The sequence below is a fragment of the Thermobia domestica genome, chromosome 5 (assembly GCF_964235325.1).
Source record: "Thermobia domestica chromosome 5, izTheDome1.hap1.1, whole genome shotgun sequence".
NCBI classification, from domain to species: Eukaryota; Metazoa; Arthropoda; class Insecta; order Zygentoma; family Lepismatidae; genus Thermobia; species Thermobia domestica.
In genome coordinates, this window is record NC_137458.1 from 292,150,178 (window position 1) to 292,177,080 (window position 26,903).

The 26,903-nt window shown below is 35.5% G+C and overlaps 1 protein-coding gene and 2 non-coding genes across 3 annotated transcripts in view; 1 reads left to right on the plus strand and 2 right to left on the minus strand.

Moving 5' to 3' along the window:
• LOC145686694 (uncharacterized) overlaps positions 1-24,759 on the minus strand; it is a 37,747-nt gene extending 12,988 nt beyond the window's left edge. The window contains exons 1-6 of the mRNA XM_081760242.1: positions 24,689-24,759; positions 16,664-16,730; positions 14,514-14,686; positions 9,027-9,543; positions 4,239-4,969; positions 972-1,139 (exon numbers count right to left, since the gene is read on the minus strand). Of these exons, the coding sequence (XP_081616368.1) occupies positions 972-1,139; positions 4,239-4,969; positions 9,027-9,482 (1,355 nt within the window). The 5' untranslated portion in view covers positions 9,483-9,543; positions 14,514-14,686; positions 16,664-16,730; positions 24,689-24,759. The remainder of the gene's footprint in view (positions 1-971; positions 1,140-4,238; positions 4,970-9,026; positions 9,544-14,513; positions 14,687-16,663; positions 16,731-24,688) is intronic.
• Positions 24,668-24,749, minus strand: TRNAS-UGA (transfer RNA serine (anticodon UGA)). The gene has a single exon. It is a non-coding gene; the product is annotated as a tRNA-Ser (tRNA).
• A 257-nt stretch (positions 24,760-25,016) lies between the features above and the next one.
• TRNAS-CGA (transfer RNA serine (anticodon CGA)) lies at positions 25,017-25,098 on the plus strand. The gene has a single exon. It is a non-coding gene; the product is annotated as a tRNA-Ser (tRNA).
• The last annotated feature ends 1,805 nt before the right edge of the window (positions 25,099-26,903 follow it).

Consider the following 26,903-nt stretch of genomic DNA (forward strand, 5'->3'; position numbering starts at 1 on the left):
GAAACATGTAACCGCGGCTGAAATTAACCGGCAGCTGGTAGAAGTTTACGAAGAAACTGTAATGTCTCGTCAGCATGTCGCAGAATGGGGTCGAAATTTTGTGGCTTGTAGAGAAAACGTCACCGACGAGAAGCGCAGTGGTCGACTCACCTTGCTGTTTCGCTGGAACATCATTGACTAACCTCTCTATAGCCCGGACCTCGCTCCAAGTGACTTTCACTTGTTCCCGCATTTGAAGGAGCACCTAGGAGATCGTTGCTTCGCTTCAGACGAGGAGGTGAATCACTTCGTGACAACATAACTGAACACGCAAGGACAGGATTTTTACCAGGAGGGAATCTTCAAACTCATCCTACGATGGGACAAATGCCTCAACCGATATGAAGACTATGTCGAAAAATAACCTAATGTATATATTATCTGTTGGCTGTATTGGTTGTATGAAATAATATATACATGTTTCACTGCAGGTGTTGTAACCTTACTTTCCGATCACCCCTCGTAACTAAATATCTTATTCATTAACTTTTAGTTTAATGTTCCTCACTTACGCCTGCATGGTAACGGAACATCCACAAATGTAAGTAAATGGTAATTTTAAAACTTAGAATAAAAAGGCAGAAGAAAATAAAGGAATCCCAAGAAAACTCGTGGATACAACATTGTTTGTAATGAGTTAAAATAGAATTGAGTCTATAATCCTTCTCAACAGAGGAGAACTTTCTATCACTGAACTACATTGAAAACTTATTAAAGTAGCTTACAGTTTGTTATTCTTGCAATATCCCATGATTTAGTGCAACTGGGACCTCTGTATCTTTTTTTTTAGCGTATCTCTTATTTGTTTATCCAGTGACTAAAAACTAATTCAAACTTATGTCGACAATTACAGAAGTTTTCAAAGAACCATCACCAATTGCATTGTTGTTAACTGTTAATTTGTAAATAAAGCTTTAGTAGAAGCAACCTACTGTAAGATCTTGTTAAAGCACACGGTTTTGTAGTGCTCAGAAGTATCCACCTTTTCTGGTAACCGAGCAATTTTCGGTTCCGGTTCGTCTTCCAAACCGTGAATCATTCGGTACACTGCTGACCTTTGCAGATGATCATAACCTTTCTCGAATTTCTTGAAATTTACTCTGAAAGAATCAAAAAAGAATAATAATGCATTTTTAGAATAACCATACATAATATTCAAATACAAATATTCAACATTGAAAAATTTTATTTTTAGAACGCTTTGCATCACATCAATAAGTTCAAACTTTGAGATATGGGGGTTTTAAGATAAAACTTAAAAAGTCTGCAAAACATTACATATAGGAATTACCACGTACTAGAACTCATAATCTGTAACAATTTCTGCATCTTGTTCTTACCGACATTTCGAGCTACTCCAGCGGATGTTTTGAAAGTTTAAAAAAAAAAATAAATAAATAAAATAAGAATAAAACAAAAACGACATTTACGCAGTAGCTGATATTATTTTTCTAAATTGAGTTTAAATATCTTTTTATTCGTTAAATACTATTCGACAATATACCACGTTCTTTTGTGTACAAACAATGCCATATGCTCCTGTTTGTAAACATCATCACATGTATTTACATCGGAGTACTACATACCACGTAGGATTACTACAAGAAGAAGACGACGAACCATCAGCACCTCCTACAAATCACATAACGACAGTACAGCAACCAGTGAACAGGTGCCAGTTTTCTGGTCTCCCTCCTCTTGCTTGCCTGGAGCTCTAGGAGAAACACAACCTCAAAGCTTCTAGTCTGCTGCGGGACTCTGCTTCCCTTCCACTTGGCTTAGCTTACTCGGAGCTCTCTTGTTATCCCAACCTCAGTTGCTTGCTCTTCTTCGGGGCTCTGTGACTTTTAACCCCCTCACTGCTTGCTGCGGAGCATTGGGGTTTCCTAAGCCACTCTATCTAGCTTGCCCGAAGCTCTGTGGAGATCCTCAAGGCTGCAAAGTATTTGACTACCCTTTTTCTACCTCGCATAAGTGAAAATTGTATTGTAGTATTTCTGTAAATACTGTTGTTATTAGAGGGTTTATACAGAGCGTTCAAAAAGTCTCTATACACCTGAATCGTGGCAAGTCAAAGTCGCATTCAAAGTCACATGAAATAAAATTTTACGCGAAGGTTTGCAACACTGCTATATTATTGCCTTGCGTGAAGTTCCTTTCTTAGATTCCAGTCGGAAAAGTGACGTTGAAGTGATTGTTGCATCTAGTTAGCGGTCTGAAACAATGGTGTTAACTTTGGAACAACGAATATTCCTGGTTGAACATGTGTTCCGTGAACAAGGTGAGTACAGAAAGTTTGCAGCTAGGTTTTCGGATACACCTGTTCCGAATCGTCACACTGTAAGGGCACTGATCGATAAATTTAGAGACATTGAAGGAGTATTTGAGAACAAGAAGAAACGTGTGCAAGCATGTTTGGAGGCTCATGGGGAACATTTCCAACATTTGCTGTGAAAATGTGTGTGTATGCTACGCCCTGTACATAGTGCTTTTATGCCATAAAATATAATAAATTTTGAGTAAAATAATTTTCTCGTTGCTTTGAATATGTGACAATTCAGGTGTATAGAGACTTTTTGAACGCTCTGTATAATAATCTGCTGCTGTGAGTCAATTTCAGACTCTGATTTACTCAAGCTAGTTCTACCTACCCCTTCAAATGGAAGAACTTTTACAATATTTTCCTTGACAACTACCAGAAAGTCTAATTTTACGTTACGATTTAACAATAAAACTGAATTTACAAATTATGCCTGTGTATTTACCCGGGAAAATTGTCATGAGCTTTTGTTCCCTTTGTCGGTGACAATATACTGAGAAAAACAAACGCTAAAACAAAACTCAGTTTCTTAATAGTCAAAATTAATTGACCGACGAAGGGAATAGAAGAGTTCTTGAAACGTTTCATGGGATAAATGTGCAAGCATAATGAAGCCAGTTTTATTATAAAATTAATAAGAGTTTGTCAGATATTCTTCCTGTTACAATTTTGGTTTTTATCCCCAATGACGATAATAATAATATCGTATTTCCACGTGTGTTATTTCGATTTCAATATGTGTGATGATGTTTGTTATTATCAAAGTAGATTCTTGATACCTGATCAAAAGTTTTGATATATGAACTATAAATTACAGCCGAAAATAATTCTACTACTTCCTTTTCGCTAAAGGATAATTTTGACGTTGATTTTTCTTATTTATTCAAATAAAATTAAATCTCACTTTTCAAGTGAAAAGAACATACAGTTAATAGAAATTTCATAGTCTGAAATTTTCGGTTTTTGAGTTCATTATTAAATTAAAATAAGTAAAGTTGACACATAAGGAAGAAGCATCCTTCAGAACGGAAGGTTATGCAGTTTATTTCTTTTCTATATGCACTCCTATATGTGGAATTTTTCATATACAGTAGACTTCCGAGAATCCGGTCTAATGTGGCGGAAGGGCAGGCCGGATAACAAAAAAGCCGGATAGACCGCAGTTTTATGAATAGTCTCCTCCATAGTCACCACCTTTTTTTTTTTTTTTTTTTCGTTTATCACGCATTTTCAAATCTTCACTGTAGTACACTTTAAAAACATTAAGCACACCCCAAGAACAATTTGCGAATACAGCACTATACATACTGTACAGTTATAATCAGGAACAGCGGCAAGAGTATTGTATTGAGGTCCGTTCCATACTAACGAAACAATGAACAAGGAGCAGAACGCTGCTCTTTTCCTGACACAATTTATATTTTGCACACGACACGTAGGAGGATCGTAGCAGACTCCAACTTCCGACGCCTTGGCAATGTTGCCAATGCAACGTCTTACCTTCCTCTATTAATTACGGTAAAAGAAGACTAAGCCGGATAGTACCGAGGTCGGATATTCACGAACCAGATACTCCGAAGTCTACTGTATTTAAAGAACAAATTAAATCGGCTAGCAATTCGCATTCAGTTTTTTCTTCTTTGTTCCGAAATCTGTACACTGAGCTCAGTTCTCTGTTAACACTAATATGGTAGAAAAGGCATATTAGTTAATTGGTATTCATTAGGAGTGGAAAAAGACAATCGAGTAATGTGTCCCAAATATTGACCAACTGAGAAAGTAAACTTGATTATAATATTACAATGTCTCGTACATTCTATAAGCAATTACAGAAATAGAAATGGTTTCTCTTTGTTTATTTTCCTTTAACATCACTTACCCAATTGTATTTCCTTTAAGCACTTCAGCGTTGGAAATCAAAGTCTCAGCAATGGCTTCTTCATTGTAGAGTTCGCTTACTGCCTCCTGCTGTTTGGTTTGAGGTGGCTGGGGCTGCGGGGGTGGAGGTTGAACAGGTTTTGGTGCAGGTGGTTCAATCGGTCTTGGAACTGCTGGTGGAGGCACTGGTTTCGGAGTTGGAGTAGCAGGCTTTGGTGGTTGTATGATCGTTGTTGGTGGTTGTTGAGGCAATTTCTTAGGTGGAGGCAACGGTAATGGCTGTGGTTGTTGTTGAATAGGTCTTGTAGGAACGGGTCTCTGAGGCACAGGTTGAACAATGGGTGGTTGTGGAAATCTGGGACCTTGAGCGGGTGTGGGAGTGCGTGGTTTCCATTCTGTTGGACGATAAACTGTGACAGCTGCTGGTTTCCCAATAGGTTTGATGACTCCAGTAGGCGGCGGAGGGACTTCTGCTGGTAAAGGCAAAGGTTCAGGCGGTGGTGGAGGTTCAATGACTTGCGGTTCCTCTACAGGAGATGGTGGAGGTGAGGGTGGCGGAGGAGGAGGTCGTGGCATTACCAAAGGAGCAGCAGGAGTCAGAGGGTAGGCAGGTCGATAGGCAATGCCTGCAGGAAATGCAGGACCGGTGTATTCATCTTCTTCTCCTGGTTTAATTCGCGGAGCCGTGATGGGCCGCTTAACGAACTTTTGTAGTCGGTATATAGCATTTGCCTAAAGTGAGAAAAAGAGAAATGATCAGTAGCTTCAGAATTCATTAAACATTTTCTTGTAATGGAATTTAATAGCAGGATTTGTCAGAGAAATATCAGATTCCTTACACAAACTTATGTTTTTCTTCATGACTTTGCATACCCTTGGACTACAGAGGTGCAGGCACGTAGCGAGGATTTCGTAATGGGGAGGGTGGGGGCGTGACATGAAATACTGTAGTTATCACACCAGGGGCTCGATCAATCTAAACTATTTACTGGCAACATATATTGGTTCGTTAGGACAATAAAATGAGGATATATTAGTATTTTAATAACAAACTATGAAGAAATCTCGAGTAAAGAAATATAAAGTATTGAAAAAGATTTTACAATATCTACGTTTCTTCCTCTGTTCATTCAAATATAACAATTTTACTTTCATTATGACCTCAGCTATTATAAAAGGTACATATTCACTGTTAACAGAACTTTCTTTCCATATAACTTTTTGTTTCTGTTATTCCTTCAACTACTGTTTGTTCCAAATAAGACGTTAAAGGAGCAGTAGAAAACTGTTTCCGAAATAACATGCTTGATACTGCAGAGAAGCGATGATGAAAACATATGATAAAAAATGTCCACACTATTACAGAACGGCACTATGTTTCATCCTTCCTTAATTTTTTCCATTTCTGGTTTCGAAAGGGAGAAGGGGGTTCGGACCTCCCCTTGGCTACGTGCCTGTGAGATGCAAAGCTTAATGGAATTGTATAAAATATTGGTAGAATAAAAAGATTATATGTCGTAATCAGCTAAGTTTTTAAAAAAATGTACAGTCATTCATGTCAAAATTTACAGTCTTTCTAATACGTTTGTACATTCGTTTTTTTTTTCTTTCTTTCTTTCTTTCTTGCAAAATCCAAATCTTAGAGGTTTAATGTGCACTGGATTTTCCGCAATGATCTATAAGTGTGTTCCATTCTTTATCAAAATCACCTGAATCTAAATTTAATTTATGGAACTTTGTTTTAATAAAAATCCCTCAATTGTTTTTCTTTCAGTGTTATTGTCTGATATATGTAACTTTTTTGTCATGTTGGTTATTGATTTTTAAACAGATAATCCTAGAAAGGGAAATTCATCACTACTATCTCTGATGTGTTCGTCAATTCTCATATTGATATTTATTTTTGTCTTACCTATGTAAAACTCATTAAATATGCACTGCATTGTAACCGGTCTGTAAAAATAACTCTTATGTTTAGTTAGGTGTTTGTTTGTTTTCAACAGGTTTTATTGCCATATTTACTCCAAATTCCCTAAAATTTCTTTTTAGATGTTTACTAACGCTATGAATTCGTTATTATTATCCATTTTTTTTATTATTATTAGTTACAATTTTATTGTGAAGGCACATTTTACGTCTCTCGATCATTTTTCTAGAATTCGTAGAGGATTTTCATATTTCTGTCTCATTTCTTCTTCTCCTTCTTTTCTTTCTCAGAACAAAATATATTAAAAGATAATTAATTGGTGATTGAAATTTAATATCTAATCACCCATTCAAAGGAATTGTACAGGGTGGCCAAGACAAAAGAGGGCCCCATGCCTTATAACTCATTTATTTTAAATACAGATTACAGAATAGTAAATTATTATTATGAAACAATGTATTATTATCAATAATAATGTACTGAACATTCAATAGGTCAATAGTTCACAGGAGGTGCTGAAAATGTTCACCATGAACTTCGATACACAACTCAGCACTTCTCAACATATTTCTGGAAACTTTTGCGAATTCATTTGGGATGATGTCCGCAATCGCATTACAAATGTTTATTTTCAACTCTTAATGGTATGCAAGTAGTTACCGTAGACTTTACCCTTTAAATTACCCCACAAATAAAAATTCCAGGTCGACAGATCGGGCGATCTGGGAGGACATAAACCCGTGAAAACTGTATCCTACGTTCTCCAAAAGCTTCGTGGACGTATGACATTGAAAACCGTGAAGTATACGCTGTAGCGCCACTTTGCTGGAGAAACGCATACTCTTGTTTTTCTTCCGTTAGCTGCGCTATGAATGGTTGCAATTCCATTACATACACTTGAGAGTATACGTTGTTAACAGCCACTCGACATCATGTGACCTCGCTCGAGCGTCACACTAACGTTAAGAAAATAACAACAGTCAGAAAGCTGCAAATTTCACGTTCAGTATCACACGAGGCCTCTTTTATCTTGGCCACTCTGTACAAAAAAGTAGTAACTTGAAGCATTCATATAATCTAAGTGTTCTGCAACAATATGGATGTCAAGTAATTTCTTCACAAGTAGAACATTGAGCTAAAAAGAGTGACAAATAGGTGTAATAGAAAGTTCTCGTCAAGCTCTATCTAAAGATAATGTTATTTTGGCTCTAAAGCCTCAGGACGTTGGTCAAAAAGGGCAGAAAAGGTAAAGGGGGTCATTAGTGATTCAGAGAAACAGAGGTTTTAGGAATGAAATCAATATAGGAATAAGATCATTATGCAACCGCATTTAGCATATGTGAGAACCATCCATAGATGATAGCACTAAGCTGGGGTGATGGGTCGAAGATTTGTTCAAAACTAGGTAGAAGAGTGGTCACTTACCCTGCAAGGGAGAAGATGTAAAAGCGCTTTTCATGAAGGTACTTTTTCACAAACTTTTTGTACGTGGAAACTTATCGTAATGAAGCACGAGATTGTATATTCTGCCTGAGAGGTAAATCAGACTAGCGGACTGAAACACACACACACACATACATATATATATACTAGCTGAACCTGCGCTCTCTACACAGCTCAGCATTCACATATGAGCATGAATCTCCTTGTCGTTCCTCACAACATAGGTAGATGCCCCTTTACAGACACAAGTGAAAGACGTCTTCATAAAAATTGGCAGGAGGTACCATAAAGGGAAGATTTTTTCGATTATTTGTTCAATATCTCGCACCGTTTGCATGATTTGAACCTACTTCCGGTTGGAGTTTTTAATTCATGTATGATCAGTGTTTTCTTTCTTCTTGCATGCAGTATGTAATAAGCAAATACATTACACACACAATTAATTATAATGTCAGTGATATATGGTGTTCATTGGGCAAAACACTCCAAACAATAAAGATTCATCTTAGACTGGAGAAATAGTTATCCTTCGTTTTTCATAATTATTCGGCCATGAAACAAACGCCTGGGAGGTATACAATTCTTGTATACAACTTGTGGTGTTGGAATGTATAACTCATAGGACATGTTGCTTTACTTTTTTAAAATTTCAACACTCCCAGTGTGCCCCTAAAAGTGTAATAAAAAATAACGTCATGTTTTTTAAGTATTCAATTAGAACTGGACAATCTACACAAAATTTGGAATCGACCAATGAAAACGGCTCATTTCTAGCACTTGTGGTTTTCGAGATCTCATTGTCGAAAGGATTGGAGACAAACATATAAACTTTTCTTTGGAGACAAACATACAAACCTAGCATTTTAATATATAGATGGTTAGAGGAAGCAAATGTGACGTGTATTTGCCCACTTCGACCTCCAAGTGGTGGTTCTTGATGGAAGTTACGTTAGTAAAACATTAAAAGCATATCACTACTGGGTAAGGGAAGAAACATACAAGAATTAAAATAATTGTTGTATACAAGAATTAAGATAATCATTTTTGTTCCTCCCTTAGCTTGTAGAGACAAAAGTTTATTATTTTACCGATGTGCTTCCTTCAAGAACCAGGGATTCACACATATAAAAATTTAATTAAGAAAGTAGCGATTCAAGAATGTTAAGCACTTACTGATGACTAATACAAACGATTGATTGCCTTATCATTCAAAAATGAAATTCTTTGAGTTAGAGGTGCAAGAACTCATCCTCTATTAGGATATAAATGCTTGAAAAAATGTACTCTACAGTACATGAAAGTACATACGTAACATTAACTTTTTTTTTTTTTGGTCACTATACTAGTTTTTCTTATCACTCAATGCAGCTTGTGAAAGAAAACTTAAAAACAAACGTTCGCACAACAAGCTTAACTTACCTTCTGACTTTGTGTCATTTCTTTCTTTCCTTTCTGCTGTTTTTGTTGTTGCTGTTGCTGCTGTTGTTGTTTCCGGCGTTGTTTCTGTTGTTGCTGTTGTTGGAGCTGCTGCTGTTGTTGCTGCTGCTGTTGTTGGAGCTGCTGCTGCTGTTGTTGCTGTTGCTGCTGCAGTTGCTGTTGTTGCTGCTGCAGTTGTACTTTTTGCTGTTGCAGTTGTTGTTGTTGTTGTATTTGCTGATGCTGCTGTTGTCGAATCTGCTCTTGTTGCTGTTGCAGCAACTGTTGCTGTTCTTGGAGTTGTCTTTGTTGAAGCTGCTGTTGCTCTACTTGCTGTTGTTTCAAAAGATCTTGCTGTTTCTGTAAGAGTCGTTGTTTCTGTTCCTGTTCTACTACATCTAGGCGTTCCGATAGGCTTCCTGGGCGTGGAGGCTCATCTTCGGGCATTCCGTGTAACATTCGAAACACTGCCGAATGTTGGAGAAACTCGTATTTGGGCTCAAATTTTTTGAAGTTTACCCTACGTAAATAAATAGAATCATTTGGCAATTAAAAAGTCCTCTGTAAGTTGGCAAAAGTTAACCTGTTTTAAAAAGAATGTTTTAAGTTATGTTTTATTATTTTGTCTAAAAACCTTCATACCGATGCACCTGGATTGAATGCATCTGTATTTCATTGTTGAAATTTTTACGTAAACTATGTCTAAAGCTAGGTTGCCATACTGCAAGAATCTTGTAGCTGTCATTAAAAATCTTGCAACCCCATCTTTCTATTTACTATTTACACATTACAATTTTCTGAAAGCAAGAAAGATATCTCCACCCATACAGCACTGCACTCTAGTGAACAAATAGTGAACCTCCTCATTAAAAACATGTATTTTGGTGCGCTTCCTCTCCCCGTCCGTCGTTTCGGAAGCGGCGAAACTTTTTTTTTTTTTTTTTTTTTATGTCAGTGGGAGGTTGATAACCGCTAGCAAGCAAGACGACCCAGAAAGTTGCGTATGATTTGACTTCTTGCAAGATGAAAAAATTGTTGCATGTTCGCTTCAAGACTATGTTTACATGGAGAAATATTGTAGTGCTGCAAGACTCTTAATGTTTTTTTAATGACAGCTACAAGACTCTTGCAACATGGCAATCTAGTTTAAACTTTGGAAGGAAACTCTTCCTATATGTCTGTTGATTTACAGAGTTACATATCCTTCCTATGTAACCACAACAGATTCTATACTAGATAATTTTTTTTCGCTTTTGTATTGAGAATGGATCAATTTAGTTCCTTCTACGCGAAAAACAACTTCTCTCAAGATGATTTAAGATACTGTTATTTCTTTCGCCAACATTGTAGGGTGTTGCTTATCTGCTCTTCTCTTTCTAACTGTAACAGATTTACAAGTACACTAACAGCGGAGAAAATTGTGTTGTCTTCTCCGTCTTCAAGATAGAAACATGCCGTGAGTGAGAATGAATTGCATCTCTTGATTTGTGTAACACTAAACTTTGATCATTTCTTTTGTTTTCGAATGATAAAAAAAATTGCATTCTAATGGAAAATGTTTCAAAATGAAAAAAAAAAAAAAAAAATAGAATATCTGTTTTATCTTATAGTTTGGATTTCTGTGTGGACTTTTACTGCACTCTCGAACCTTCAGAATTAATACATGCTAATGTACTGAAATATCTTGTTCAATGAATTCTCAAGAACATTGATTGGATCATATCATTAGTTCAAAAAACTTATTTTCTTAGTGACACATAAGGTACACCTAGAGTTAATACCTTTCAATTGAGATGGTTTAGCATCTTCTGACATATCGAAGCCTCCTTACTTGTTTCAGAGTTAAGATTCCGGACGATAGTTTCCAAACAACCTTTAGAAAGTTATCTTCGAAACAGAACAATACAATATGTCCGTTCCGTTTCCATCTTTAATATAAACGCAAAACTTATTTCTATTTGCTAGTTCAAGACGTTCCTCCAAAACTACAACAAGAGATCTTTAAACAGTAACAAAGAAGATATACTGTATGTACCTCTGATTTAGATTCTTCAAGTGCACTACCTCTATCAATAAAAAAGAGAAGGGAGAGGCAAAAGAAAAAGAAAGAAAAAATACTTCACCCTGCAGACATTTTCAAATAGAAGAAGAAATTTAGAATCTAAAGTAACGTAAATATGCAGCATACATCTACCTCTTTCTCTCTCTTAGGTTTTCCTCTCTCTCTCTCTCTCTCTCTTTTTTTTTTTTTTTTTTTTTTTTTTTTTTTTTTTAAATAGAAAGTACAAGGTAAATCAATACAGAGATTAACGTTTGAATAGCTTTACAACTATTATTAAATTAGAGGTTTTAAGTTAACTACGCAGGAAAACTACTTTTACAGTTTCATTTGCACTTACATGAAAAATACAGTATAAAAATTATCAACCTAACGTTCGGTATCTCATCATAATTAGCTAACTACAAATTTTCTCCCAAGCGTACTATTCTTAAATTAGTTGTTACATTCCTCAGAGGTAACAATGATCATTTGGCTTTTCATAATGATTACCTTAAGGCATCATTGGAATATCATCTGAACTGAAAATCTATGAAAGTAAGTTGATGTGCCTGCTGTGAGGAACAATATTACTTCTTTCTAAACTTATATGCAAATTTAAAAAAGAAATAAAATATTCAATAACTTTATGTTGATGTTGAAGTCAACAGTAATGAACAGCAATAAAAAATCATAAATAAGACGCTTAGTACTCACCACAGACCAAATGTTCATCTAAGAAGTATTTTCTGAAATTATTATTTCAATCTTCAGGTTATGAGTTCAGAAAATAAATTTTAAAAGTGGAAAAGAAACATAGATGGGTAAAAAGTCAGGTTAAAAAAGAGTAAAAAATATTAAGTAAAACACTTCTCGTTAAAGGAAAGTTTATTTGTTCACCATTCACGTTTCTTCCTCACCACTAGGATCAGTGACTGGTGAACAAACATGTGTATAGCTTTTCTTTGAGAATAAATTGTTTATTTCATACTTTTTACTCCTTTTAACCTGACTTTTTACCCATCCGTGTCTCTCCTATTTTTTTAAAATTTTCTTTTCCGAAGTACTAAACTGAGGATGGAAATAGTAATTTCTGAAAGTACTTATTACGTTACATGAACATTTGGTCTGCCGTGTGTACTAAGGTTTTAATTTATAATTGTCTCTAACTGTAATCACCGCTCGCAATATACAGTCATATAGTACTAGTAAACTTTTGAAATACAATTCAAATTCTTGCTCTCATAGTGTGTGTTCGACATTTATATATCAACCCAGTTTTACAGCAGTTTCAATTTCTTTAAAATTATTTTCATTACGAAAAACTATTCCCTTAACGTAACTCAATATTAAGTCTTGTGTCCTTTTCTATTTCAATTATTCATATCAGTAACAACCTTCTCAAATTCATTTCTCCTAGTATCGTAAACACGTACTTCCTCTTTGTCATCCATATCATCTGGAATACATTCTTTCAATTTACCTGAAACTTTCAATTTCTGACAATCTTCTAATTCTTATTTTCACTGTTTATTCTTGTTTCCTTTCAATATCAACTTATTTTACCTTCCTATAAATGTGCTTTCTATTTCAAATTCCTGTATGTCTTCATATGGATATCTATCTAAAATAAACCGGCAAATAAAACGTCCTTTTAAAGTTAACTTTTATTTACAGTAATAGTGATTAAAAAAAAAAAAAAAAAAAAACTTGTGTTTATTAGGAGGAGTTAAAATACTTCTCGTATCACAACAATTTCTTTGCTTTACGCAGTCTGCTATTTAACACTCGAGGTACATATTTTTACCTTCTTATTCTATAGATTTGTTCTCATATCTTCCTTTCTGTAACTTTCTTTGATATATATTTCGTAATATATGATTCTCAAGCCGTGATCACTTCATGAAATTATAATTTTTCATAAAATTTAAAGCCCAAATGTATTGTTCTAAAATTATCTACTTTTCTCCTCATGTTTCTGAATACATGCATTTTTACTTCATCTTAAAACTTTCACCTACTTTTATTTTGTTCGTCTAATTTGGTCAACATAAGGTTGTAAAGATGTTGGTCCTACCAAGAACATTTGTATCCTTTAAAGTATTTAGTATATACAGTAGATATAATTAGTAATCTTAGGCAGTGGTTCCCAATCTTTTTTAACTGACGATACTGAACACTCACGACATCGTGACAGATTTATATGATTTTTTTTATTAATAATGACCCACAAAAAAGCAGGAAATTTGGATTTTCTACAATAAGAGCGATTGTATATGCAATAATGTGTGTTATGTGTAGTTGTATAGTTTTGTGCTGTTCCATTGTGCATATTACGTATGTGCACCCAGATGTCCCAAGACATTAACACAGTTATGGGTACTCACGAATGGGCATGGCAATAAGACGGTGCGAAAACCCATACAGCAATCGATACTGTGACATGGATAAGAATTAATACTTTTGACTTCATCGAACCTAACGACTGGCCGTCTAAAAGTCCAGATCTCAACGTGATGTATTATTGCATTTGGGGTATACTGCTACAGAAGGTTCAAGAACACAGGAGAGACATCACAAACATTGATGATCTGAAAGCCGTACTAACAGACGCCTGAAACAACGTTACACTTCAAACTATCCAGAATGCCACCGGAAATTAGTTACAACGTCTACGCCGCTGTGTGGAAGCCAAAGGGAATCATTTTGAGCACTTGCATTGATTATGAACATTTAAGTGACAGTGTCAGTAAAATATAAATGAAAATATGTGTGCCCACCTCATATTACAGAATCTACAATAAATTTCCTGCTTTTTTGTGGGGCACCCTGTAGTATCACAAATTATAGTAATGTAAGACTATAAGTTTTACGAAGTAATAACTCTTTGTAAGAAGGGCGACAAACAAATTGTAGTAATTATCGGGGCATTTCTCTTCTATCAACATACTATAAAATCCTCTCAAACATTCTATTAGCACGATTGACCCCATACACAGATGAAATTATTGTAGATTATCAGTGCGGATTTAGGTGAAATCGATCAATTATCCACCAGATAAATACCATTCGACAAATACTCGAAAAGAAATGGGGATTGATTTTAAATGATTATTAAGTCCTTCGTGATGTTTAAATTCAATAATTTGGTGACATCCTATGAGATTACGAGACATACAGCTGGGAACCATTAATCTAACAGAAGACAACTTCTAACTTAATAGATAGGCTTTTAATAAAATGAAGCTATGTAAAGATGAACACATTGAAGATACTTGATTTTTTTCTGAATGGCCCTTATTATCCGTACATGAATTTATCATTAGGAAAAAAAAAAACTATAAGACCTATAATACATGTACTTACTCTTTCTTCCGAAAAAAAAAAAAGCCTATATGTTTATGAAGGTCTCTAAGCTATGTTAATCACTTACAGTGAAATGGAAAACCTACCCGAGAGCTTTATCAGCGATAACCTCTGCATGGGGTAGTAACGTCTCAGCAATTTCATCTTCTGACAGTCCTTCAGCTGGAGGAACCGTTTGAATAAGTCCCTCTTGACCAATCGTTGGTGCAATCGCTGCTGCAATAGGGGTCTGTGGTCTTGCATCTGTAATAGCTGGAGTCTGCAAAGAGTTAAAGTTGTTTAGATGGTATTTTACCCCTTGGTTTTCGTATAGTAGTTAATTGAATTTAATAATTACCATAAAATTTACATGAAACATTATAAATAATCTACTAACACACTAATTTATACACTACTAACATATTTTATTCTATGCATTAACTCATAGATATTTCTTAATGAAGTTGAGTTGAGTAGGCATATCGAAGTCTGTATCTCAAGTGGGCCAAATATCTATCAGTGTATGATACTCTGGGTAATATGTGGTTCAAGAAATATTTCTTCATGTATTTAAAAAGTTAATAGATTCATAAAATCTTATCTAATATACTTACCCTTTAAATACGAACTTTACCCCATAAAATCTTACCCTTTAAAAATAGAAGACACAAATCCGGCTACTAGATGAATACTTATTGTTTCTTTCTCAGCGCCTGGCATCTTTTCCCTGCAACGAATTATCGGATGTCTGTAGACATGCTGTTCGGACTAAGATTTTCATAACACAGGTTAGATGAATATCTGTGAACTTGGATCTCGGCGGGAATTTGTTCCTTTTCATAAATTTTGAGAAAATTTGTTCGCACTTTAAAATATATTGATATTTTGTTGCTTTCTCGACATAAACTGAGGACTGCGAGAGCCCGCGAGTGTCTGAGGTAGAGTGTTGGTATGAATTTCATTATGTTGTTTTGCCACATTTTCATCTTATTTTGATCGTATCTTTCATGCTAGTTGATATATATTTAGTTTGATTTACTTCAATCCTATGCATTTTTATATTGTCATTAGCAGATCTTTTTATTAGTATACAGGGTGAGTCGTAAGTCATCTAACAAAAATGTAATTATTTAACAAATGGAACTAGATTCAAATCTTTTATACAATCACTTCTTTTCAACGTATTATTTACGAACCACACCATTACGTATTGTTTGTCAAACAACTATTGTTACTCTAGTCAGTAGATAACTGAATAATTGCTCCTCTAGTCAATCGAGAACTGAATAACTGATACTCTAGTCAATTGAAAACAGAATATTTGCTACTCTAGTCGATTGGAAACTATATAACTGCTACTCTAGTCAATTGAAAGCTGAATAACCCTACTTTAATCAATTGAAACCTGAATAATTGCTACTCTAGTCAATGGAAAACTGAATAACTGATATTCTAGTCAATTGAGAATTGAATAACTGCTACTCTAGTCAATGGAATACTGAATAACTGATATTCTAGTCAATTGAGAATTGAATAACTGCTACTCTAGTCAATGGAATACTGAATAACTGATATTCTAGTCAATTGGGAATTGAATAACTGCTACTCTAGTCAATAACTGACAACTGAATAAATGTTGCCTAGTCAATAGAAAATTGAATAACTGCCACTCTAGTCATTTGAGAACAATAAATGCTAGTCTAGTCAAGTGAGAATTGAAAAACTAATACTCTAGTCAATTGAGAATGGAATAACTGCTACTCCAGTCAATTGAGACCTGAATAATTGTTCTTCTAGTCGATTGAGAACTGAATAACTGCTACTTTATTCAATAATTGAGAACGGAATATCTGCTACTTTAGCCAATTGAGAATTTAATAACTGAGAACTGAATACTCAGTGGCAGTGTGCTTAACTCTGTGCGTGGGTCACTGGTTCGGTACTCGGTCAAGTAAGTTTGAAGTGGACAACACCGTGTCCATGAGTTTTCTCGCGCTACTCCCGTTTCCTCCCACATTCTCATTCCACCAATTCTTACATCATCATCATCATCATCATCCATTCGCCTTAATCATCCGTCTATATTAGCCTAAAAGGCATAATCATAGGCCGTTAAACTGAAATATTTCATTTTATTTTTTCTTTCTTTTGCACGGCCTTATCTTGTTATACTAACAAAAAAAGATTTTATCCTCTTTATTTATATAAATTTTGTATGTTAACTACGTATATGCTGAATATAGATCCAATTACTTACCGGTGGCTTGGGTTTGGCTGGGCGAGGAAGAGTCTGAGGTGAAGATGGCGCTGCAGTTGGTGTCCCTCTACAAGTAAGATAATATATAGACATGTAGTTATAAGATTTGTACAATTCATTGAGTAACTAAACATACTATCAGCTATGGTTTACTTACCCTATTTGCCAACTATAATTCAGTAAAAAAATCACTTCTTTCATGTACCTAGGTATAAGACAGCGCATGTCACTTCTCAGTTATGTTGATGTATTATATATACACAGAGTTGCCGAATTTCAAGTAATTAAGAGAACGCCTCACTTAATTCAACAAAACACTTTAACAAATGATTTACTGAATATATGCTGACAAAGTCACAAAGTGGTTTACGTAAGGGGGCTCGTGGTTTGAACCTCCCTCGTTAAGCAACACATTATGAAAAATGAACATTTATTACATTAAGATACATAAACAAATCATTCTGTCCTGAAAGGATATGAGTTCAGTGCTTGATTCCCCCCCCCCTTGGTAAAATTCTGCGTACCCAACTACATGTATTGACATATCACTAAGACTACAAATTTAATAGTTCAATGAATAACTTTATACCAGTACAAAACAAAATTACTATTTTACTCTTTATCTTTTGATGCTCCTGCTGATAACCAAAGATATTTCTAGTTTATATAATTTTCTCCAATAGGTTCGACGATTAATTAAGATATGTTTATATGAATCATAAAGTAAAGTCCGGGTAGGAAAATTTTTGTACAAGAGCTTTCACGTCGAGAATGACCTGAAACAAGGAGATGCGTTGTTGCCATTATTATTCAACTTTGTCTTGAAATGCGCTATAAGGAATATCAAAGAAAGCAACCAGGGCGTAGAGTAGAACGGTGTTCACCAGGTTATGGCATATGCTGATGATGTAAATTTAATAGGGGATGATAGGAGAACAATAGAAAGAAATGCAGAGGTCTTATTAAACGCTTGTAGGGACTTGTATTTAGAAGTAAATGCAGAGAAAACTAAATACATGGAAGTTCGTCGGGATCGTAATACAGCAAATTATGCATGCGTTAAAATATCAAATTATACTTTTGATAAAGCAGATCCTTTCAAATATCTAGGGTCAATATTTATGGACGAAAACCATATTCTCGAAGAAATTAAATATCGACCAAAAGCAGGGAACTCGTGTTATTATTCAGTTCAAAATATTTTGTCTTCACGAATTCTGTCGAGGAATTTGAAGCTTAAAATATATAAGATCATGCCTGTTGTTCTGTATGGTTGCAAAACATAGTCGCTTACTCTGAGGGAAGAACGTAGACTGAAAGTATTTTAGAGTAAAATCCTGAGACGAATATTCGGATCCAGGAGGAACGGGAATGGCTGAAACTTCACCGATCAGAGACCACAACATTTTTGAACGGCCCAAAAATCGTGTTCGTCTTTTTAACAAAATAAGCGCATCATGTTGAGTTAAGTGATAGTTTAGGTTTGGCTAGATTATATGTTGTTCTCCAGATATAAGGCTTGCAAGAAAATTTTTGATTGAAATATATTGGATCTTTTGATATATATAAACTATCTTACTTAAACCGGAAGTGGCAGAAATCAACCATTTCCAGTTTTAAAGTTGATCGCTTTAGAGTAAAAACGGTAATGCGTAGCAAGAAACCATTTTCTGCAACTAACTGGACATTTAAACATTCGATATATATATATATATATATATATATATATATATATATATATATATATATATATATATATATATATATATATATATATATATATATATATCCGGGCTAGTGTCTTAGTACCTATGAACAGAAGATGGCAGAACTGTTGCCTATGTAGGTTGACTGTTATCAGACGATTCATAGGTTTACAACAATATTATTGTGACCGATTACAGAAAACATAGAACATTATTCGTTACTTGGCATAAGTGCCAAATATATTTCGCAAAGCCTTGCTCATATTAAACGATTAATACCAATGCAAATTCTCTCAGGTAGTAACAAGTTATTTCTGATATGCTAGAAAGGCGATGTGCTTGGTGCTAAATTAACACACAAGTAACACGCTAAAGTGGTAGTCATTTTGTGTTGTTTGAACAGCTCATTTCTTACAGTGCATCTTTGATTGCAATAGAAGAATAAAATAGAAGATTTTATCTATTGTTGCGGTATTGAATCCGTATAGAAAAAGAAAACGTTTCTCACTGTATATTACAGTCTTCTTTTTAAATATGGAGATCAGAATTGGAACCGGACATTGTAAATTTCTACCACTTCCGGTTTTAACAGATAAAAGTGGAGGTGAAACTTATTCTTGGGACGCTGAATTCATATCAAAAAGCCATTTATCGTTATTTCTTATTGTCTTCGTTCTATAGTCACCAATATTGAAACCGGAAGTGGTAGCAGAGTTCTTTCATTTCCGGTTTTAGTACAAAGATAAGTGTGCAGATAGAATCTATTGTTGTGGCACTGAATCCATATAAAAAAAAAAAAACTGTTTCTCGCTATACATGTTATACTTTTTTAAAATATGGAGATCAGTGCTGAAACCGGAAATCGTAAATTTCCATCACTTCCGGTTTGAACAGAAGTATAAATGTGGAGATAAAACTTATTCTTGGGATGCTAAATTCATATCAAAAAGTCATTTATCACTATTTCTTACCATCTTTGCTCTATAGAGCAGTAGCGTAGCGTGATATTCCGAAAGAGGGATGCCAAAGTTAGTCATTTGTGCGATATAGTACTACTGCAAGCAGCAATACATAGCTATTCCGAATGGAAATATAGGGTTATACAAAATTTAGGAGGAAGCCCTCCTAATTGGAGGTCTAGTGGGGCATAGAGAAGCGAATGCGTGGATTACGTTAGAATTTAATAACCAATTGTCTCAGCTCCTTCTTGCCACTACCGTTGTGACAAGAAAACTAGGCCCCACTTTTGTATGAACATTGTTTCCAGTAACGTTCCCTTCATTTCTTTCTCGTGGGCGGCTTTTTTTCTCCACATACCACACGTCAATCTCGTTGTTTCAAAAAAAAATCGCCCCTAGAAATTTGTCATCTTGGGTCCGGAACTCAGACGCCCGTTCGTGAATATGGGCCTGATTGTATATATCATTTGAAGATGTAAATACAAAGCACTTAAACCAACTCTGGGGGCTTGTTTCTGTATCCAGATACTGAAGTCAAGGGCGCAAATCTGTCTTCAACGTTCGTGGGATGGGTAAGACTGTTCCCATAATCCTTTCCTTTTTTAACGATGTTCAAAATATTTATGAAGTTGAAAAAAATGCTGTGGAGGATTAGCGAAGCAAAGTTGTCTATAACATCGGCAGGAGGGTACATTTTAAGGCTTATTGTGGGGGGAGGGGGGAAGAGACTCATATTACAGTAGATGAATCAGATTTCTGAGATAAACCTGTTGTACTCGTATATTATATACCAAATGATGTAGATGAAATAGTGGTACATATCATTATTACAACTCAGTGCCGTGAGCACATTCTGAAATTTGAATATATGCATAATAATAATTGACATGTTTCTACTTACGCATCCACAATGATCCACATTAAAATTTTAGGACATTTGTTTTATAACAATACAAATAATGACTTCCCCAAAACTATGAAAGAAAATCAATCAGGCCTATATTTGGCGCAACAATACTCTTATCTGAGCAAAATTATGATTACCAGAATAGCATTACAGGAATTGTTACAGGAATTAAACAAATAGTTAAAAATAGACTACTAATAATTAATGACAATGAAATATTAAAGAATACGATTCTTTTTTAAAAATGAAACAAGTCAAAGGACATCAGTTTCGTTTGTGGCAGTCGGATAGAAATCATCATCACAATCTCAAATCGGATTATTGGGGAGGTGGACAAGATTGTAGGGAACATGTTCCCCTTATGTCCCCGAGATTTGTGCCAGTGACTGAAGGGCCCTGGCACAATCTTTGCGAGTGAGGGGGGTGGTGGCTCTCTTGTCCTACCAGATCGGTGATCGTAATTCTACAGATTGCTTTATATTTATGCCTGTGTCTTTGAGCTCCTTTACGGTGAAGATTACAATTACGATGTATTTAGTTGTGATTAAGGCATAACTATTTTATTACTATTATTTACATAACCGGCATGCTTCAAAAATGCGTTGAACTAACCATTTCCGTTTTGTTCTATTTCCTTTATATTAGGATTCGTACGTTCTGTTCAGAAACTATAGCTTAGTTCAAAATATATACAGTTAGAAATACTTGAAAATGCCAGCGTATATCTAAAGCAAATGTAGGGTTGCAAGGGATGAGGAGGAGTGAGAAGGGAAGTATTGCGCGTGCGCATTCAACAGAAAGCAGACGAAACCCCCGATGCTTTCAGTAGGCCTGGAAGCCCGAGGAAAATAGCATACGACAGGAGGAAAGACAGAAAATGTGCATCTGAGCGACGCGCATGCGTAGGTTCCTCTTGTCAAAGTAAGTCGAGAGAGCGCGCCAGAAGATTGCAGTGGAAATAATTGTGATAAATACAAGCAAATAATTTATATATAATGAAATACGTATTTTTTCTTATTAACAGGGGATGCCGGGCGTACCGGCGTTCTCTTACGCTACGCCGCTGCTATAGAGACCAATATTGAAACTGGAAATTGTAGCACAGTTCTTTCACTTCCGGTTTTACTACAAAGATTCCAAGGTACAGTTGGAATCTATTGTTTTTACGCTGAATCGATTTCAAAATCTGCTTCTCATTACCTGTTATGTTTGTTTTGTTCTGTGGTGGTAAACGTTCATACCGGGAATAATTAATTTCTACCACTTCCGGTTTGAGCAGAGGATTAATGGAAAAGATGGAATCTTGGGACGATGAAACCGTTCCAGAAAACCGTTTCTCGCTGTCTCTTACCGTTTTTGCTATGGTACTTGCCGACAGACAGGCGGACGGACGCACGGAGATAACCGTCCTAGAAGGCTGTCCATACTTATGTATAGCATACAGTAACGTTAGAGGGAGTAAATGGATGAGCCCTCCGGCTAATATCGTCTGCCCCCTAAGTCAAGTAATATAAAACTTTTATTTTGGATGCTGCCTCCCCCAAAAATGTCTCTGCCCCTCCCGTCCCCCTTTCCAAGAAACTAAAGCTCACGTTGTTACTGATAGCATAGTTCGGAAGTCTGTAAAGAAAAGTGTTTATAAAAAGTAAAATTAACGTTCACAAGGACAAATTTGCAGTCTTATGTCTTTCTCTTTCTCTCGATTCTACCATGGATATATTCTATTTTGGAATGTAACTTATTTGCATTGCTGTAACCAATTTCTTTTAACTTGTTAAGATCTTCAATATTTTTGTGTCATTTTTCGAACTCTATTCTGCTCTACTTTTCTTAGATTTGCAGATTCAAATTAGATTTTTCGTTAGTTGCATGTTTGTGTCCCTCTACAGTTCATCCAAACGAAACATTTTCTGCATAAACTAGCTGATACTTCACTGTCCACTCAGCGCATCATTTTGATATGATCATAGATCTCCACTCCATTTTCTCGCTGTGTCTGTGCATGTCTGTTTAATAAGTGAAGAACAGGACGACTCACAAAAGGAGTGATACACAAACATATATAAACGTACCTTTTAATGTATAAATGTTGGGTTTGAGTTTGTGTCAAGCTTGGAGAAGTAACAGATTATGTCAAGTGGATCTTTTCCCCGTATAAATACATATCCGTCCGAGTACGTGTCATTGCGGCACTTGAGGCCTTTGAAGTTGTCAGCATGTAATAGGTTTTGCCATTCAGATTTAAGCAAAGTGCCTGCAATATCCGTCAACCCGCTCTACGTAGCTCCTCTACTGGTTGCCTAACACAAGGATATGAACCTTAGCTTCGCCGCGCCGTAGCGACAATGTTAATATTATTGTCTCCAAACGATCCATAAAATGTTGATTAGAACAATAACGACACTTGTAAAAAAAATGAATGAAAACTGGCAGGTCTACACAAAGTTTGAAATAGACCAGTGACAAACCACGTTTTTAGAGCTTGTGATTTCCGAGATCTCATTGTAAAAACGAACTGGCCCCAAACATATAAATAAAATTGACCACAAACATGCAAACATATTATTTTAATATATGGATACATTGGTTTAGTAAATATAATACTTAAAAATACCTATACAAAGACTAAGGTTTAGTAAATATATAAAAGAAAATTTAATATTGTGTTCTCTTTCTCCCTCTAGAAGCGTAGGTAACTTTTGAAAGATGTAATAAAACAATTGTTCACTCAAGTTTACATACCGAATCTCCCATATCTAGCTTAAGCAAATCCTCACATTTTTTTTTCTGAATAAAGAATCAGAAATTCGTATATTATAATGCCCTAGAGTTTTCTCGTGTCTAAGCGGTTAGCGTACACACCTTTGGCGTGAGAGACCCGATTTGGTTTCCGGAGGGAGTGCATATGGTTCGGATCCCACGTTAAGCTATTGCTCCACTTCTCATATGACCATGCTGCTGACGCACACTAAACTGAAAATCATATCAAATAAAATGTACTAATCCCCCCCCCCCCCTTTGGGGCGTTATTTTCGAAAAGGATGAAACACGTTTTCTGTTACTGTTAGTGAGTTGATATGCAGTTTTATGTCCCTAACTTAAGAAGCCCCATCACGGCGAAATTAAAATACCGTTAATTTTACAGTAATTATGTGATATCTTCAAATAGATAAAAGATAATCGAAAAGTGGAACAAGAGCTCTCTAGACAATATTATTTTACATGAGATACCGTTATCATGACTCACTTATCTGCTTTCGATTTGCAGCGATTTAGAAAATCGGCATTTATTTTCACGTTTCTAAATGGCTGCAAACGGAAAGCTATTATGTGACTCGTGATAACGGTACCTCATGCAAAATAATATTCTCTAGCGCGCTCTTGTTCCACATTTCGATTATCTTTTATCTATTTGAAGATATCACATAATTACTGTAAAATTAGCAGTATTTTAATTTCGCATTGAAGGGACTCGTGAGATACTCTGTAGAATACTTGGCAAAAAGAAAAGAAAAAAGAAAAATGAACACTCTTTTACCCCAGTTTAGGATACATACATATTTCATAAGAATTCTTTTTTATTCCTTGTTTTCCTGCTAAAAGAAATAGTCTTCCAAATTTCACATGTCTAGCTTTGGTGAGTGAGTCACATCTATACAGTGTACAATAGCACAGATTACTGAAAAGTTAGATTGTATCTCATTAACATAAGATACAAACAACCCGTTTGGCTTGCGCTTGTGCAACAGGTGCTGCTAGAGTTGTGGTTCGCTTCGCTGAATCGCTATAGATAGCTGGCGTCTGCTTCCGTCGCTTTGCTGCAGAGGGAGGGGAGCATGTATAAAAATACTTGAGACAAGCCCACACAACTGAGAACCGAACCGATATGTTCTTCTCGTAGGTTACACAAAAACATAGTAAAGAAGGTCATGATCTCATCAGATAACATCTCAGGTTCAAAATAACTTTCTAGTTAATCGTTCGCAATGGAATGTAAATTGAATTACATGGAAAACACTCATAAATAATTTGGCACTCATTCTGTAAGTCTTTAATGATTTGGCTTGGATGATATTAATAAGATTTGCTATTATGAACAAGACACTTCATTCAGTTCTAATTTATAGATACCAAGAGTAAGATGCCACGAATTCAAATCAACTATACTAAACTTATCAATTTTAATAAATAGGCCTATACAATCGGTGTTTTAATTATCTTCAACTGTCAACTTATGTTAAAATTGATAATAATAACTACAGTACTAGGTGAATGTCGTTTCAAGGCAATTTTCACATACAACTTGGAATACGTTCATACGAAAAAAAAAAAAAAAAAAGTGCAAGCTACTTATGCTTCTCAAGTTGAATCATCGAATCAATTCATCATAATAAATATTGATGAGTATTTATAAGGAAAAAAATATAAGCCACGCTGCGGACAGGATTCGAACCTGTGCGGGTAAAACCCATTGGATTTCAAGTCCAACTCCTTAACCACTCGGACACCACAGCTACCGGTGCACCTTCGCTAACTCGTGTACTGGCAGATGTTACTTCCGAGGAAGCGCACCACCATTCGCCACATGTCTATGACGTCACATTTAGGACGATATGTTTATGTGAGCGCCGCAAAGGAAGACATGTGGCAGCAAATGTTGTAATGTGTATCTGCAATGAAAAGAATGCGGCGACGAAATTTCTAAGTTAGCTGGGATTATCCTGCAGAAATCTCCTCAATTTCCAGCGTGAGCAACTTCTTATCAATTCCAAACTTCCAGCGCTGTGGTGTCCGAGTGGTTAAGGAGTTGGACTCGAAATCCAATGGGTTATACCCGCACAGGTTCGAATCCTGTCCGCAGCGTGCTCTTTTATTTAGCTACTTATTCACTTGCATAGAAGAAACATGATAAAAATATATAGCCTACAAAATTTTTCATTAATTTGATATAGTACAGTACAACAAAAGAAATACCAGTTAAACATATTCGACGTGTTGTTTAATTAACAATTCGTTAATTACTAACAATTCATTAATAATTTCTATGCTCACTCATGATGGGAAATGTTGGAAGAAATTCCCCTACTTAATATTTTTGAATGGGCCGCGGTGCTTCAGCGCTCATCTATGGTGCATGGGGTCCTTGGTTCGAACCCAGCTCATGCCAAGTGAACTTTGTAGTGGACAAACACCATATGTGCGTGGATTTTCTCTGGGTTCTTCCGTTTCCTCCCACTTCCTTCATTCCACTATTTCGTCCATTTCTCATCGTCACAGTCTCCTTTAGCCTTGCCGGCAGATTCGTGGGACGTAAAATTTAAAGATTTCATTTCATTTCAATATTTGCGGAAAAAAGTGTTAATTCATTAATAGATTCCATTCATTAGGGCAGGGAGGACATATAGTTATATGTAATTAATTTGTGAACTAGTAGTTAGCGGTGTGCATTTTACATGGTAATCTATCCCTAATCTTGCATAATTATGAATGTTTAAGTATGCGAACTCTGTGTCGAAGCATTCTAGTTTGAAGCTTGTTCGATTTCAGATGGCAACGTATCCACGTCTTACAGAACCCTGGTATTAATAAGGGTCACATTCCACGTACAACAATAATCCTTCTTGCCATTTCTTAGTAAGAATTTTATTCAATTTCCGTTTTCTTACGCTTTTTATTCAGAAATAATAGCCCTACTGTATTTGCCAAATTTCATTCCATGTAAGAACTGTGTTCTTTTTTCTTTCTTTTGTCCATTCTACTTTTCTGTTTCTTTTTCTTAGTTGTTACTTTCGTTTCTCCTTTCGACCACTGTTACTAACACCAAAACTAAGAGGAACTGATGAGCGAAACTGATGTTCCACACTAACTTGCACATATATCAACAAAACGGGACTTGAATTATTATAGTAAAGAAATATTTACATCGTTTAGTTATAAAGAAAGGTAAATGCTTGAATTAAAGAAAATCAAGAGGGGGGGGATAAGTAGCCCGGGAAATTAGGTAAGCCAAGAGGATGCTTCCTTTTCCTTCCATGTATAGAATAAAAGGTTAGATTCACTCCTAATTTTTTGTGTGTATCATGTCACATAAGATTCACCAGTCTGCAATTCTCGCAATTAAAACTGCAATCAGTATATTTCAGCTTCAACTTGTCTCAGCATTTTCTTTCAGGTAAAAACATACACAGATAAAACGGAATATTTCCATTTTTTTTTTCTAAAATGAAATCAGTTAAGTTGAAATGAGATTACAAATATTCAACGTGTGTTTGCAAGAGCGTCATTTCAGATTTGCTTGGGAGGGGGGTAAGATCCTCCATCAACATACGAGTTTCACGTTTTTTCCTAGTATATTAATAGGCAATCACAATTCTCAAACTCAGATGCGCAATTGCCCCCTGCTTCCTCCTGTTGTGTATAGACCCCGAAACAAAATCCAAAATACGCCACTGATAAATGTAATAAGAATTTGTCAAATAAATAAATAGTAAGAGAGATACTATAAGTTTATATTACATGGTCAAAAAACATCCGCTGACAAGCATCTCAGCAGTATGGATTATTATTATTATTATTATTATTATTATTATTATTATTATTATTATTATTATTATTATTATTATTATTAGTAGTAGTAGTAGTAGTAGTAGTAGTAGTAGTAGTATGCT